This window comes from Lycorma delicatula, chromosome 1, assembly GCF_047948215.1.
Source record: "Lycorma delicatula isolate Av1 chromosome 1, ASM4794821v1, whole genome shotgun sequence".
Lineage (NCBI taxonomy): Eukaryota > Metazoa > Arthropoda > Insecta > Hemiptera > Fulgoridae > Lycorma > Lycorma delicatula.
The window spans coordinates 146,437,148-146,451,830 of NC_134455.1; the positions used below are offsets into that span (position 1 = coordinate 146,437,148).

Below are 14,683 nucleotides of genomic sequence, written 5' to 3' on the forward strand. Positions count from 1 at the left end.
GTTCCCTAGATGGCTCATCTCAATTTGAGGTGACATCTCATAGGTGGTGAATTCGCCCAATCTAATGACCTGTGAACTTTTTTTATGGGGTACCTCAATACAGGATTTCTAAACATCACCTCACAAGAAGAATGTTATTTGGTAGGAAATTATCCAAATTCTGGTGGACATGTTGGAATGTGTAGAGGGAAACTTCAGAAATTGGTTGCATCAGTGTCTGAAGAACAATAGCACCATCTTCAAGATATTTTGTTTAAAACTACATGATTTATATTTTCAAATTATGTTCTTTCATTAGGAAAAAATAAATTTTGTCTATCAACAATACTATTTTCTTTTATTCATCTTCAAAAAATAGAGTTTCTGCGTCTTGCCCTTTACAATAACAATTCTTAGATTCCTAAGTAATGCTTGGTTTTCTTCTGAACATTGTAACCATGTAACTGCTGCTCCACCTGCACCACATATTTTTTCTTTTCTTGAAGCACATAATGCAGTGATTCTGAAATTTTTCCGAGTTATGGCACCCATTTTCAATTAAAATTTGTCCATGATGCCCTACCCTAAGTAAAAGGGTATGAAATATGACTATTCATAAGTAAGAGATAAAAGTAAATAAAACTTATGTATCTTCATTATTTTTTTATGTTGTTAACATTAAATCAATTATAAATGTCTTGGTTCAATTAATTATGAAGCTTTTACAATAATTTGCTGCATCCCTATGAATAGACTGCGGTGCACAGTTTGGAATCACTGACATAATGAATTAGATTGCAAAATAAATAATCAGTTGCCTTTGGACGATCTTAAAAAATTACTAATAACATTGTGTGGTTTATAAATGTGCATTCAATTTTTGTTGAAAAATGAATTTGCAGCCCTTGTAGTGTTCTTGCCTTTTTATAATCCTATTGATGATCATTAATAATTTTAAATTTTAAATTAATCATTAAGTTTGTATTTATTGGCTGGGAGTCATTTCAAGGATTTTTGAAAAAAGAAGGCAAAGTAGCAGTTCATCTTCAACTAATGAAATCATACTTTATAAGCTAGTAGAATCAATATTTTTATTAATTTTATTCAGTCAAAAAATATATATATACGAGGACATTCATCATTAATTATGTGATTTTGCAGTGTAGTATTTGAAACTTCAACTGGTCCTACAGAGTGATGGAGATCAGTCACACTTGTTCTGCTCGAATTAAACTGTTCTATCCACTTATACACGTTACTGCGGTTTAAACACTTTTCACCATACTGTTTCATCATTCTTGAATAAATTTCCGCTGGTTTCACACCTTCTGATAGCAAAATCTTATCACTAAATGTGCTCTTCTGGTGCACATGTTTCAAGCAGAGCTGACATTCTGAAATCGACAAACAAGGTTATGTTTAGATCGAACAGCTGATTAAATGTGTTCTCGTTTGCCAACCTGACCCTCAAAAAGTTTCATTGTCATTGAATGAACTGTTTTTTTCTCCACATCAGTTTGTCTCATTAATTATTGAACATCTCTTGTACAAATATGTATTTTACTGAACTGTAAATTTTCTTGAACCGTATTAACAAATGACAAATATATTTGTATTACAAAAATATAGATAAAGTATTCTATTATTTTAATTTTAACTGAATATATAGTGTCCCATGAAGAGGTATATGCTTTTTTTGATTTAGTATTACTTGCCCTCATCCCCACTGATTCTGTTGAAAAGTTTTTTATTTAATTCTGTTGAACTTTTTAATGAAGGTTCTAAAAATGTTATGTGAAAATTTCAACCTTCTAGGATTTATAGAAACAAAATGGCAGCTTTCAAATAAACACATCAATTTCAGATAAACCACATTTTTTATTTATTAAAAAATAGTTTGTAAAAATAATTAAAAACAGATGATGTAGTTAAACAGCTGTTAAAATTGAATAAAACAAGTTAATAATTATTCGTAAACATTAATTATCTAACTGTTTTTAATTATTCTAATTGTAAACAGTTTTTAACCGTGGAGAACTTGTGTTTATTTCTATAATGTTAGAACTTGCATACGAGTCTTCCTCTCATTGTTATTTCATTTTTCTACTAAATATTTGTTTTGTTTATATTTGCATTTTCAACTGTTTTAGTGTACAGAATGAATGTTTATTATAAAAATACGAAGTTTAATTTCCAAGTAAATGAATAAGTACATTTATTTATTATTATCAAAGACTACTTTTACAACTATAAATAATGACCTGTACACTTGCCCTAAAAAAATTATACAAAAAAAAATAAATAAAAGCATATTATTTTTAAAATAAGAAAGAAAATTAAATTAAAATAGCTTAAAAATAAATTGAAATTATATTCAAGAAAAGTCATTATTGATCACAAATTGTCAGATTGATTGGCGCACAAGTTACAAGAATACACTGTATGATCAGGACAGGTAGGCTTATTACACTTCCACAATCTTTTTTAGTCTTTTTTAGTTTTCTCTTTGTGGCAGCAGTAGCAAAACCCAGGCTTGCTTTCACCCGAGCTAGATGCCTCATCTTCTTGTATCTCAGCCTCATTCTTTTTTTCTCATCTATTTGCAATGTTTTGATATGAGATCTGACATATAAATGAGCTTTTATCAGATCCAAAGTCAGTTGCTTCAAGAATAATCTTTATTCTTCTATAGTTCCTGTATACAGTTTTAATATAATTCGACAATTTATTCCACTGATATTTAAAAGAGAAGAATACAATCAATGGCCATATACAGCTTATTCAAGAAACAGAATAGGCGGGTTTCATTTCATCTGCAGTATCCACACCCCCTTTGTAAAATTAGATTGTAAAGCGTTCTTATCTCTGGCTTGGCAGCATTTCCAGTGGCTTCATCAAATTTATTGTCCTTATGGAGAGTTGAAAAAGCAAAAATAACTTTATTATTTTTTGTTGATTTATATGAAACTAAGGCACCTTTCTTTAAAAAAAAAAAAAAAACAAATAAAATGCTGCAGGGCTTGCAGTTTTTAACATTTAAAAAACTTTGAGGCAGTTGTTTTTTATTTTTATGGATAATTCCTACAATAGTTGTTTTGAGCTCCAAAGCTAATGTAATGGATATAAAATAGTTGTCCATTATATTTCTACCAGAATTTTAGAGTAGGTTCGACCAAATGCTTCATCACGGCACGTGCACTGTTTTTCACTTTATATTCCCCCTCAGGTTTACTTTGAATGGTACATCATTCTTGTACCACTCAAAGCATAAATTTTTATTCCATACTTTGCAGGTTTGTTCGCAATGTATTGCTGGAATTTACACCTGCCTCTGAAAGCTTTCAACATTTCATAGATTGTTACATATTCTCCTACTTTTAACAGTTTTTACAGTGGCTTGTAGATTCTTCAACAACCTAATGAATAGGGACTAAATTTTCAATTTTCTTTCTCTCATCACAATTTTCAGTATAATTGAAATGAAATGCTCGTAGTAGAAGAAAAATCTCTCTAGACATAGTAGCTTTAAAACATTCTGCAGCAGTGCCATCGGTTGCTCATATCTCTTTCACATTGAGATGCTGCGCTTTCTTCATACCTGACATATACATTAGTCCAATTGGTGCTAAAATTTTTTCTGTATCTGTTTCTCAGCAGTCAGCCTGGCTGTAATTAGGTCACAGTTTATCTAAATATTTGTTCATGTACTTTACTATGTGTTATATACCAGGTATGTAAATATGAAACTGGAATTTGCCCATAGATGGCCCTAGCTGTTAATGTAGTTACCGTCAAACTGCATCATTGGCACCATCTTCTTTCTTTGACAGCTGGCAAAGATTTTCAACTCACAACTATACAAGTTTCATACAACAGCACAGTTTTAATTAGTAGTGAACTTGTCGAGTTTTGTATCTACAAACTACAATTAAATGTAATATTAAAACCATCAAACTTAAAACTATCAATTAAATGTAATACAAGAAGCTTTGAAACATATTCCATATGTTTGAAAGCCATGGGGAAGACCCAGAAGATGAGAAACTGGGTTCCACATGAACTGAATAAAATACAGCAAGAAAACTGAAAAACCATTTGATAATGCTGCTCGCCAGGTGCAAAAGAAAGTCATTTCTTCATTGAATTGTGATAGGTGATGAAAAGTGGAAATATTTCAAGAATCCTAAGCATAAAAGATCATGGGTAACTCTAGGCAAAACATCAACATCGATTTCAAGGCCAAATTGATACAGAAAGAAGACAATGCTCTGTGTTTGGTGGGATCAGAATGGTGTGATCTATTATGAGCTGCTAAAACTTGGCAATACTGTTAATACTGAACACTACTGATAACAAATGATCGATTTGAATCAAGCATTGCGTGAAAAATGACCCAAATATCAAAAAAGGCAACACAGAGTGATTTTTCTTCATGATATAATGCACAGTCACACACAGTAAAATCAGTCAAGGAAATGATTTAGGCGTTGGGAAATACTTTCATGTGCGGCTTATTCACCAGACTTGGGTCCATCTGACTTCTATTTATTTGCATCGATGGGACACATACTTGCTGAGCAGCGCTTCACTTATGAAAATGTATGAAAGTGGCTTGATGAATGGTTTGCCTCAAAAGAGCAACAGTTTTTTTGGTGTGGCATTCCAATAGAATATTTTTTATCATTTTCGTACAATAAACGAATATTTTCTGTACAAAAATTCCAGTTTCATATTTACACACCTGGGGTAAGCAAGTCTGGAAACAAATTTTCCAATCTATTCAAGTTTTGGTACTTTTTACCACTGTTTTCACTCCTGGCAGGGGAGTTATGATATTTTCCTTTCTGCTCGAATATTTATTTGTGAAAGATAAAGATGGCAACATGTCTTGTCTTTTCCAAAGGTGAAATCCAGAGGTGAGAGACCACCACCTTTATCCAGACTGCTCAGAATATGTTGGATGATCACTGTGTTCTGACTCATCATCACTTTCAGGGTTATCGAATCGATCCGTGTTATCACCAAAATCTTCAAATGACATCATTGTTATCAAGATGGAATTTTGCTTTGTTATTCCATATATTTCTGCTGACCCAATTTGGCTAACTTTTTATTTCTAGACATCATCCTAAAATGAAATAATTCTTTCTAAACTACAAAATTCATACTAAAAAATAATCATTTATAATTATTAGATATAATTATTGCATTGTCAGAACGTACCTGATAAATATTGAAGATAAGAACTACTAAAATTACTGTCAAACAGGAACCAGAATGTAAGAGCTTGCGCAATGAGAGTATCTCTCACACTAGGCGACAAAATGTAACAAACATACTGTGCAGAAGCCCGGAGCTGACTGTTGCAAGTGCTACTGTTTTCAACTATTAGTCAAGGTCATAAAACTCTGCTAGAGAGTGCCTCAGTCGTCATTCATTTCTATAAACTACTATAGTTGGTGATTTATTTGAAACATGAGAAAAACTCTCATAGCGGGAGTCCTGGTGGGCTAATCATTTTTACCAGCTATTTTGTAATGATTAAAAATGCAGTTTATCTGAAATTGATGTTTTTATTTGAAAGCTGCCAGTTTGTTTCTATAAATCCCTAGTAGATTGAAATTTTCACAAACATTTTTAGAACGTTTGTTAAAAGTTCTGTAAAGTTTCAATAGAATCGGTGGGGGAATGGGCGAGTGATATTAAATGAAAAACATGTACCTCTTCTTGGAACAGATTGTATTAAATGCAAAAGGTTCTAAATGGCTGTTTTCACACATAGCATAAATTGGCAAGATATTATTGAATGATAAGGGTCGTTCAATAATAGAGCAAATTACTATAGAAAAATTGTTATTTACTCAATGACAATGAAACAAAAGCTATTTTTCAAAATAATACTTGGCTACATTTGACACTTGTACCATCTTTCTATGGGCTTTCCTATTTTGGTAGTAAAAAATTGTTCATCTTGGTGTCTAAGTCATTCTTGAACCACATTTTTGACCTGCTTATTGTTGCTGAACTTGGCGTCATCAGAAACTCTTTGAGCAGATAAAAAAAAACACCAAAATGGTGGTTCATGATTGGGATTATAAAGTGGGCTTGGCAGCACCTTCTAACTCAACTTTTGAATAGCTTCCACTGTCTTTTGAGTGGTATAGGGATGGGGATTGTTCAGAAGAATTACACCTTTTGAGAGAGAAACAAAGTGTTTCCTCCTTATTGTGGTTTACCTGTGCTAGTGCCAGTAGACAGCTGATACCCGTGTACTGTGATAGATGGAATTCAAACAGGAATAAAAAAATGTAATAATAAAATAAATTAAAAGAAAAATGAAGTTTTAAATTTAAAACACTAGATTCCTCTCTTTATTTTATCCTTAAGGCAGATAAAAAAATATCCATTAAATTTATGCAGTGATTAAATAAATGCTTTCAACCATTATCCAGATATTTTGGTTAGACAATGTTGTAGTTTAGGTAAGCAATATGAAAGTTATCCAGTAACAAATTAAGTTTGTTGGTCAGTTTTATTCTTAACTACATCACATTTTAAATTTATAAAATTATTTTTGTTTTATAAAAGGTATGTGATTTTTTTGAACAGTTAGTGTTAATAAACCAGTACTTCCAAACTCTTTCATTACTTATTGTGTATTTATCACAATCATTGACAGTTTATTTTAAAAACGTATGTCTTGTACCAACTTAGTGTTAATCTAGTCTGTGAGAAGGAGAAACAGAAAGTGATAATTTAGACACTGTAAGGAGAATTTGTGTACTTAAAAGAAACTAAAAACTGAGTCATTCCATTTAAATATATTGTTAAATTTATATTAATACTGTGAAATTTAGTATGTTCGTAGAATAGTGTCTTATATTATTGGTAGCACAGCACAATTTTATAATTGGTGTTGTAATTTTGAACCTAAATTTGAATATGTTGTGTTTTATAAGAAATAATTATTAAATTTGTCAATCTGTTTTTTGGATTTTTGAGTAAATCAAGAGAACTTTGAGTAAATTGAATTGTAGGACAAAATTGTCGTTGAGAACAACTTTTGTATTTTTGGTGTTTAAAAGACTTATTCAAGTAATGGTCTGAGTACATAGTCTAATTGAAGTTAGATATGGGAAGAGTTTTTGTGTAAAATCTTCAGTGTTAGAGGTAGATGCAGGAGTTGTCACGATTCTGTAAATTTGTTAATTTGATAGTTTAGTAAATTATGATAGTTGGTCATGGTTGGAAGAAGCGTATGAAGATGATAGTAAGTTGTGTAAATACACTGATGGAAGTGGCTGCTGAGACATTTGCATTGGTGGCATCCTAACAGAGACCAAACTGATGACTCCGATGTGTTATCAGGATTAGAAGGTCCAAAAGACAACCTCCGGTAAAGCCTATCAGGGCTAGGAATGGAGGGAGTGGTGTGGTGACCCGAATGGTCATATATTAATGGTCTCACAGTTTTCTTTTTACTTGAAAGAATTACCAGTAGTTTACTACTTCAGATTATTCATTTCTTTTTTGTCAAAAACATACAGAATCACCAAATTTAGATCTCAAGAATGTCAGTATGGTATCATGTTGCCCTTGAAATTGAAACACCAACAAAGCATTTCACTAGTTGAAAACAACTTGAAAACAAAGAATTTCTGGATATATAAATTTCTTCTGGTTTTTTTCTTTTATTAATGTTCCAATCAGTTATCCTTTTATTAATGTATCCTTTTTAACAGATAATACATTCAGGAATCTTAAATGTTTAAAACAAGCTTTTACAAGAGTCCTCTTACTTTCATGAGATTATAGAAGTGTTTTGCTATAAATATTTTTCCTGTGAATTAACTGATTGCCCACTGTGGAGTTGCGATTATGCATGCGATAAATATACTTTATCTGTATTCTATCACTAACTGGAATTAATTTTTTTAAATGTTGGAAGTAACTGGTTCACATATTATTAAATAATTTATCAATTTCACTGTTGAAACAGCTTTAATAATCTTTGAATATATAATTCATATGATTTGTAACTGAAGATTATTTTGTTGTTGAATAAAAACCATTACATTCACAGCAATATTAAATGTGCATGCATGCCATTGTGTAGAAAGAATTTTCAGTTCAAAGGTGGGAATCTTTATAACTATTCATACAAGAAAATGATTGTAATTTGTTGAAATTATTACAATTAATGGTGCTATTAATGTGATGACATTCCAGTATATGATAATATGAAGATTGTATAATTGAAGTTACAATGCCATTGACATTGCTTTAAGTATAAATCTGTAATATACTGAAAGTCACAATGAAAGACAAGTATGGAGTTTTTGATATTTAATAAATACATTCAATTTTAAAAACTAATAACATTTTTTAGTGAAGCTAAATTGATTTTTCTTTTCAATGTTAAAAATAATTATTTACATGTAAGTAATTTTAATATTTTCACCATTCTTTTTGTGCAATAATTTAAATGTTTCTAAATGCACAAACATTTATTTGCACCTTTATTTGTTAAAGTTTATTTACATAAATATGCACAGACATCTTAAAACTGTATTTTTAACTTGTTTAACAAGTTTGTGAACTTAAATTTTTACAATCTCATTATTGAATATTTATAGGGTTTACAGGTTAATGGCCTATGCTTTATTTGAATGTAGTATATTATTGTATTTTATACTATCATAGTATTAGTATACTAAGTATTACTAGTATTAGTAAATACTAGTATTTTATACTAATACATCATATACTGATGTCAACATCATTATTGTATTATAACAAAAAATAAATTTTCTTCAAGAATTTTATCGCAGAATTTCCTTTTAACAGTATTAGATATTTCACCACACGGCTTAATTTATAGCATACAAAAAATCAAACGAAGAAAAAAATCTATCTGAATAAAATGAAATCTTATTAAAAATTGCCTTCTCTATGCTGCATCAATAAATCATACTACAAATATCGAAACAGAAAATAAATCTAATATATCAGAGATTTAAGAACGATAGACAGCTTTCAGGCATTCTTTTGAAGTAATAAATAATTACGTGTAATACGATAAAATTGTTATGAGTCCGTATATCATTTAAATAAATATGCTTTGTGAAAAGAAAGCAGAAACGTCATAAGGCGTAGAGAATATATTCCCATAAAAAAAAAACGAATCATAAAATACTAGTATACTAGTATTATATGATGTTGACATCATTGTTCAGTTTATCAGTTTAATTTTTCATTGTTGCTGAAGTAAACAAAAAATAATATATATTACAAAGGGGGCTTTAGTATCCATAGTAGAACATATTTGTCCATGGATATCCGGAGAGGATCATTAATTTCTTCTGTGTTAACAAGATGTTGAACTCCAGCAATTGTCAGTAGGAAATGAAATATTGTTTTTAATATGTACATTTATGGAACTTAATAAAATAATGCATATACATATTTTTTTTAACTTTTATTTATTATAAGGAACATAATTTGTTTAACAGGATGCAGTTTGCTGCCCTTCATGTGATGTGTTATCATCTCCTCAACAGCGTTGTCAGTTATTGGCAACTGCTGCTGAAGATCTTTTAGATGTTGCTAAGGTCAAATCTGATGAAACACAATTAGTGGAAACTTTAGAAACATTCAGTTTAGAAGATGTAGCTAATGGTGAGTTTCTTTCACAGTTATCAGTTTTATAATATCAAGTAAATGTTTTAAAACTTTTTAAATTAACAGTTGTAACTTACAGCAACTGTTATTTATCAATCTCTTAAGTATGTTCAAATTGTTCTACTGATCATGTTACCTAATGAGATATAGTTTATCATATTATATTTACCTTTTTTCAAATCTTTTTTTATATTCAGTTCTTTCATTATGCTTTTCTTCATATAGATTAATAGTTAAGGAAATATAAAAATATGGTACTGGAGGATTGTGGAATTGAAATAATCTGTTTGTAGAAAAACTTGTTTAGTGTAATTAATGTTTACATCACCTTCAATGGCAGTTTTTGTTTGTAATTAGGAGGATTGATAAACATGGAGGTAACATTGTTTAAATATTTGATTGCACTGTGGCTTGTAATTTTTGTCTATTAGATAACATTTTACCTCTGAAAAGTATATAATATATGTTGCTGGAAGGAAGGTCTAGTCCTCTAATATTTATAGGATTTTTGTATTAGTATCATGACAATTTTATTGAAAAAAGGTTTATTCTATTAAATGAAAAAAAATCTTGCACACTATGACTTAAATAACAGCAAGTTCTTTTATTTCTTGATGAATTGAAGAAAACAAATTTTCACCTGGCATCAGAGGTCTTTAGTAATGGTGAAAAAGTACTTTCAGAAAACAATAAAAATAAAGATTTGAAAAAATAAGCATTTCTCCATTTCTGTTCCACTATACATTAAAAATAGTTTAAAATTTTGCAAAAGAAATATAAAAATAAACAAGCTAAATTTTAATCTAATTTTCATTAAAATTTATGTATTAGTATTTTTTTAAAATCTGATGGTGACATCACATGACTTCCTTGTACACCTATTAATAAATTACCTATATACAATTTTTAAAATGAAAATTACATAAAATTTTATTTTGTTAATAACTAATATTTTTTCATATTTTTTTTTATTGTTACTATTGAATTATTATTTATCTTACAATCGGAGGTTAATAATTATTAAACAATATATCTAAATTAAAAAAATAAAGTTAAAATAGTAGATGAAGTCTGATTTAATAAACTGATGTGCCTTCCCCTTGTAAGATCCAAATATTTCATTAATTAAAATTTTATTTGGGTATACCCTGGAACCAATGAAAATGAGTACCACTTACAATATATCATTGAAAACCTCTCAATGAGAGAGCTTATTACTGCAGTTAAGAAAAAATCCAAATTTGGCCTGTTTGGTCACTTTTGATCCAGTCGATAGTAATCAAAGGGGACTGCACAACTAGATGTTATAACAGTCTTAAATCCAAAAATTTCAATATCTTATGGCTAATTGTTTTTGAGTTACACGAGATACACACATACATATGTACGTATGTACAGATGTCAAGCCGAAATTAGTAAAAATGGATTCAGGGAAGGTGAAAACAGTATTTCCACCAAAGTTTTTTTGCAATTACAATACTTCCTTTACTTCATGCAAGAAAGTAAAAAAGCTTTAAATTCAACTTTTTTATATTCTTTCTGAACAGACAGTAGATGTGTGACCTGAAATATAAATGTGTATTGTGAAATGCTCGAAGAATATGCAGTTGATGAAGTTGTGATGTTTAACTACTTCCCATAATATTTAGTATAAAGTTATAACATAAAATTTTAAATGAGTAACAAACATTTCAGTTAGTATGTGAATATATAACCTACCGGGTTGGTCTAGTGGTTAACACGTCTTCCCAAATCAGCTGATTTGGAAGTCGAGAGTTACAGCGTTCAAGTCCTAGTAAAGCCAGTTATTTTTACACGGATTTGAATACTAGATCGTGGATATCGGTGTTCTTTGGTGGTTGGGTTTCAATTAACCACACATCTCAGGAATGGTCGAACTGAGAATGTACAAGACTAGACTTCATTTACACTCATACATATCATCCTCATTCATCCTCTGAAGAATTATCTAAATGGTAGTTACCGGAGGCTAAACAGGAAAAAAAGAGAGAGAGAGTATGTGAATATATGAAAAATAAGTGTAATGATTCCAGGATTATTGGACTAATAAAAATGATTAGTTTGCATGGTAAATTCATGTTTTGCCATTATTGGAAGTTCTTACAACATTCTAAATTTTAGAAAGTCGTAATACTGAATAAAGGAAGCTAGAATACTTATATACTATTGAACATGCTCTACATAATTGATTCATTGATTGAACAAAAAGAGGAAAGCTTAGAAGCTTGTAGTCATTTCTGTGGACAGCTAAGTTTTTGATATTGTGATGATTAATGTATTACCTAATTGTTGGACCTGAATCAATTCCTTTAATTAAAGCAACATAAATAGTTTTCATCTGGTTATTTGAACTTAATAGGTTTCTGAATTCCAATGAAAATCATTTATTTCTACACGTTTCATTGTAAATTGTAGAAATATAAGTGCCAACTGTTAGTTTATTCTTCAACTTAGAAAGTTAATATGATATTTTATTGACTTAAGGAATGTAGTGGTTATTATATAGCTTTTTCATAACAGTAGCATCTAAACATTGAGATGACGAAATTGTTGGTTATTGTGTTAAACCCATTTATTGATTAGATTTTTTATTTTATTAATTTTTTAAAAAAACTATTTTTATTTTATTTTAGAAAATTAACTGCTTACCATATTAATGAAGTACTTAACCATACCAAAGACAGTTACAGTTACTTAAATACACGTTCTTATTATGAACTAAACTATAAAAAAGTATACGCAGATAATTGCTGAAATATAACTAAGAAAAAAAGGAATATTAGAAAAACTGTTACACTGTAGGCCCACTGATCTATATTTAATTTAAATGATAAGTTACAAAAATATGATAGAACATGAAGTGGGATCTTGCACTTTTTGCATTGCCATTCTTTTGTAACAACTGTTGAAATCATTGTTAAAGAATGTCAGAAAGGAGTTAGAACGCAGATAAAATGTAATAAAGAATATTTTTATAACTTCTAAGAGTATATCTTATAATAATCAGAAAACTTGGAAGGACTTTCCTTTTAACAAAAAGTGATTGATTTCATTTTGGCAGTCTGCAATGCCCAAGGCATTTTGTTGGTCTGTACATTGGGTTTCACTACTTTTACTCATATATATGTGTATAAATGGCTAGTACTGAAAAAAATAATTAGTTGCCTCACTCTTCTGGTTTTTCTGCTGTCATTTATGAGTTATTTCATGCATGATGATGTCAAAACAACTTTGTTGCTTTGCTAATTAAGACAGGATACAGCTGGAACTTTGATATATAGGGTGCGGCAGAAACAATTAAGCGATTAGGAGGTGGGGGTCATTGCTCAGGTGATGGGAGGGGGTAGGCAGATGCAGATGAGTTTCCCTCTGTTCCATCGGTGACCCTGTTTCAGTAGCCAAATGGTTTGGATTGGAGCACATCATGGTTTTGCCATGCATGTATTTAGAAAACAGCCAATCTGTGATCACTTTGCAAAAAGCTTTTCAGTGATGGTTCCACATTCAGTGCTTCACTGAAAACAGAAATGTGAACACAATTTGGTCCTGAATTATGATTAGAGGAAACTGTTAGCACAGTTTCTGTATTTTTGAGGAGGATTCTGTTTTTCAGTTTGAATTTTCAACACTTCAAAATAATGATGTCTCAAGAATTGACCTTAGAAGACTACGCCAACATCCAAAATCTGCATTAGCAAATGCTTGCACAGATCACTTCTGAGACAGTTTTCTTCAATAGTAGTGAGACACATTTTCACCTCAGTGGAGCTGTGAATAAGAAACATTTCTACTATTGGGCTGAAAATAACCCCAAAATTATTCATGAAAGACCTGCTGATTTCCCCTAAACTAACTGTATGGTGTGCCACATCACAATATGACGTGATAGGCCCATATTTCTTTGAGGAGGACGATTCACCATATATTCCCCGAACGTTATGCCTCAAATATCGTAAAATCTTCTGCATCCCAGAATAGAAGAAATTGTTGAAGAAGAGGGATTGATGAGGAAGTTGTGGTTTGAACAGGATGGGGCTACAGCTCACACAACCAGAAATTCACTCAATGTTTTGAGAGAAATCTTTCCCAGACATCTGGTCTCTCTGAGAACTGAGAAGTGATATGGGGGGGGTGGCTTGTGCGGTCACCTGATTTGATCATTTGTGAATTTTTTTTATATGGGGATACTTAAGGAATAGGTGTTTAAATGTTGCTCTCAGACCCTACCAGAACTAAAGGAATGGGTTATTGAAGAAGTTGATTCCATACCCTTCAATATGTGTGAATCAGCTGTACAAAGCTTCAGAGATCGTCTCCAGCAGTGCGTTGTTGCTAATTGCCATCATCTTGAGGACTTTATTTTCAAAACTTGATAATTATTAAATGGTATGTACTAATTTAGAAAATAAAAATGTTTTTTCTCTGTATACCCATCCCCATTACTTTTTTATAACTCTTGAAATCTGCTTCATTGGTTCTATTACTCCTTGTACTTATATTCCTTAAGAAAATCTTTTCTGAACAGTTTTACCTTTGTTTTTTCTTTGCCTAAGAACAAATATACCATAATGACTTTATTATATGGGAGAATATACCAATTGTCTACATATGTCTACACTGCACACATTTGGTGTGCAGTGTAGACATAATTACTGGTTCAAAAGTTGCTTGCTCAGATTAATGACAGTAGTTGTTTTTTCACTAGTCAACGTGTTACTTTAATTTGCAATTAATAAATTCAATGCTTCCATTATTATCCTGATTTTGATTCCAAACTCAGACTTTTGAAAGGATTGAATTGAATTCAAGTAATCTTTACAGTTCATTGAAAGCAGTATATTTTTTAGGGATGAACACATGTTCTCCTAATCACATGAAATTTTATATTCATTCATCTTCATTCATTTGAAAAATTGAGATAATTACATAACAGTAAAACATTTCTGTAAGGTATTGCCTTAGAAAAAATTTGAGTCTGAATTTCCTTTTTGTCCAGTACATT

The 14,683-nt window shown here is 30.5% G+C and overlaps 1 protein-coding gene across 5 annotated transcripts in view; it reads left to right on the top strand.

The window, feature by feature from the left end:
* The window catches only part of mask (multiple ankyrin repeats single KH domain), a 233,708-nt gene that overhangs the window by 86,733 nt on the left and 132,292 nt on the right, over positions 1-14,683 (top strand). For all 5 annotated transcript variants that reach the window (XM_075363965.1, XM_075363982.1, XM_075363999.1 and 2 more), the window contains exon 20: positions 9,492-9,657. In XM_075363965.1, coding sequence (XP_075220080.1) covers positions 9,492-9,657 — 166 coding nt within the window. The remainder of the gene's footprint in view (positions 1-9,491; positions 9,658-14,683) is intronic.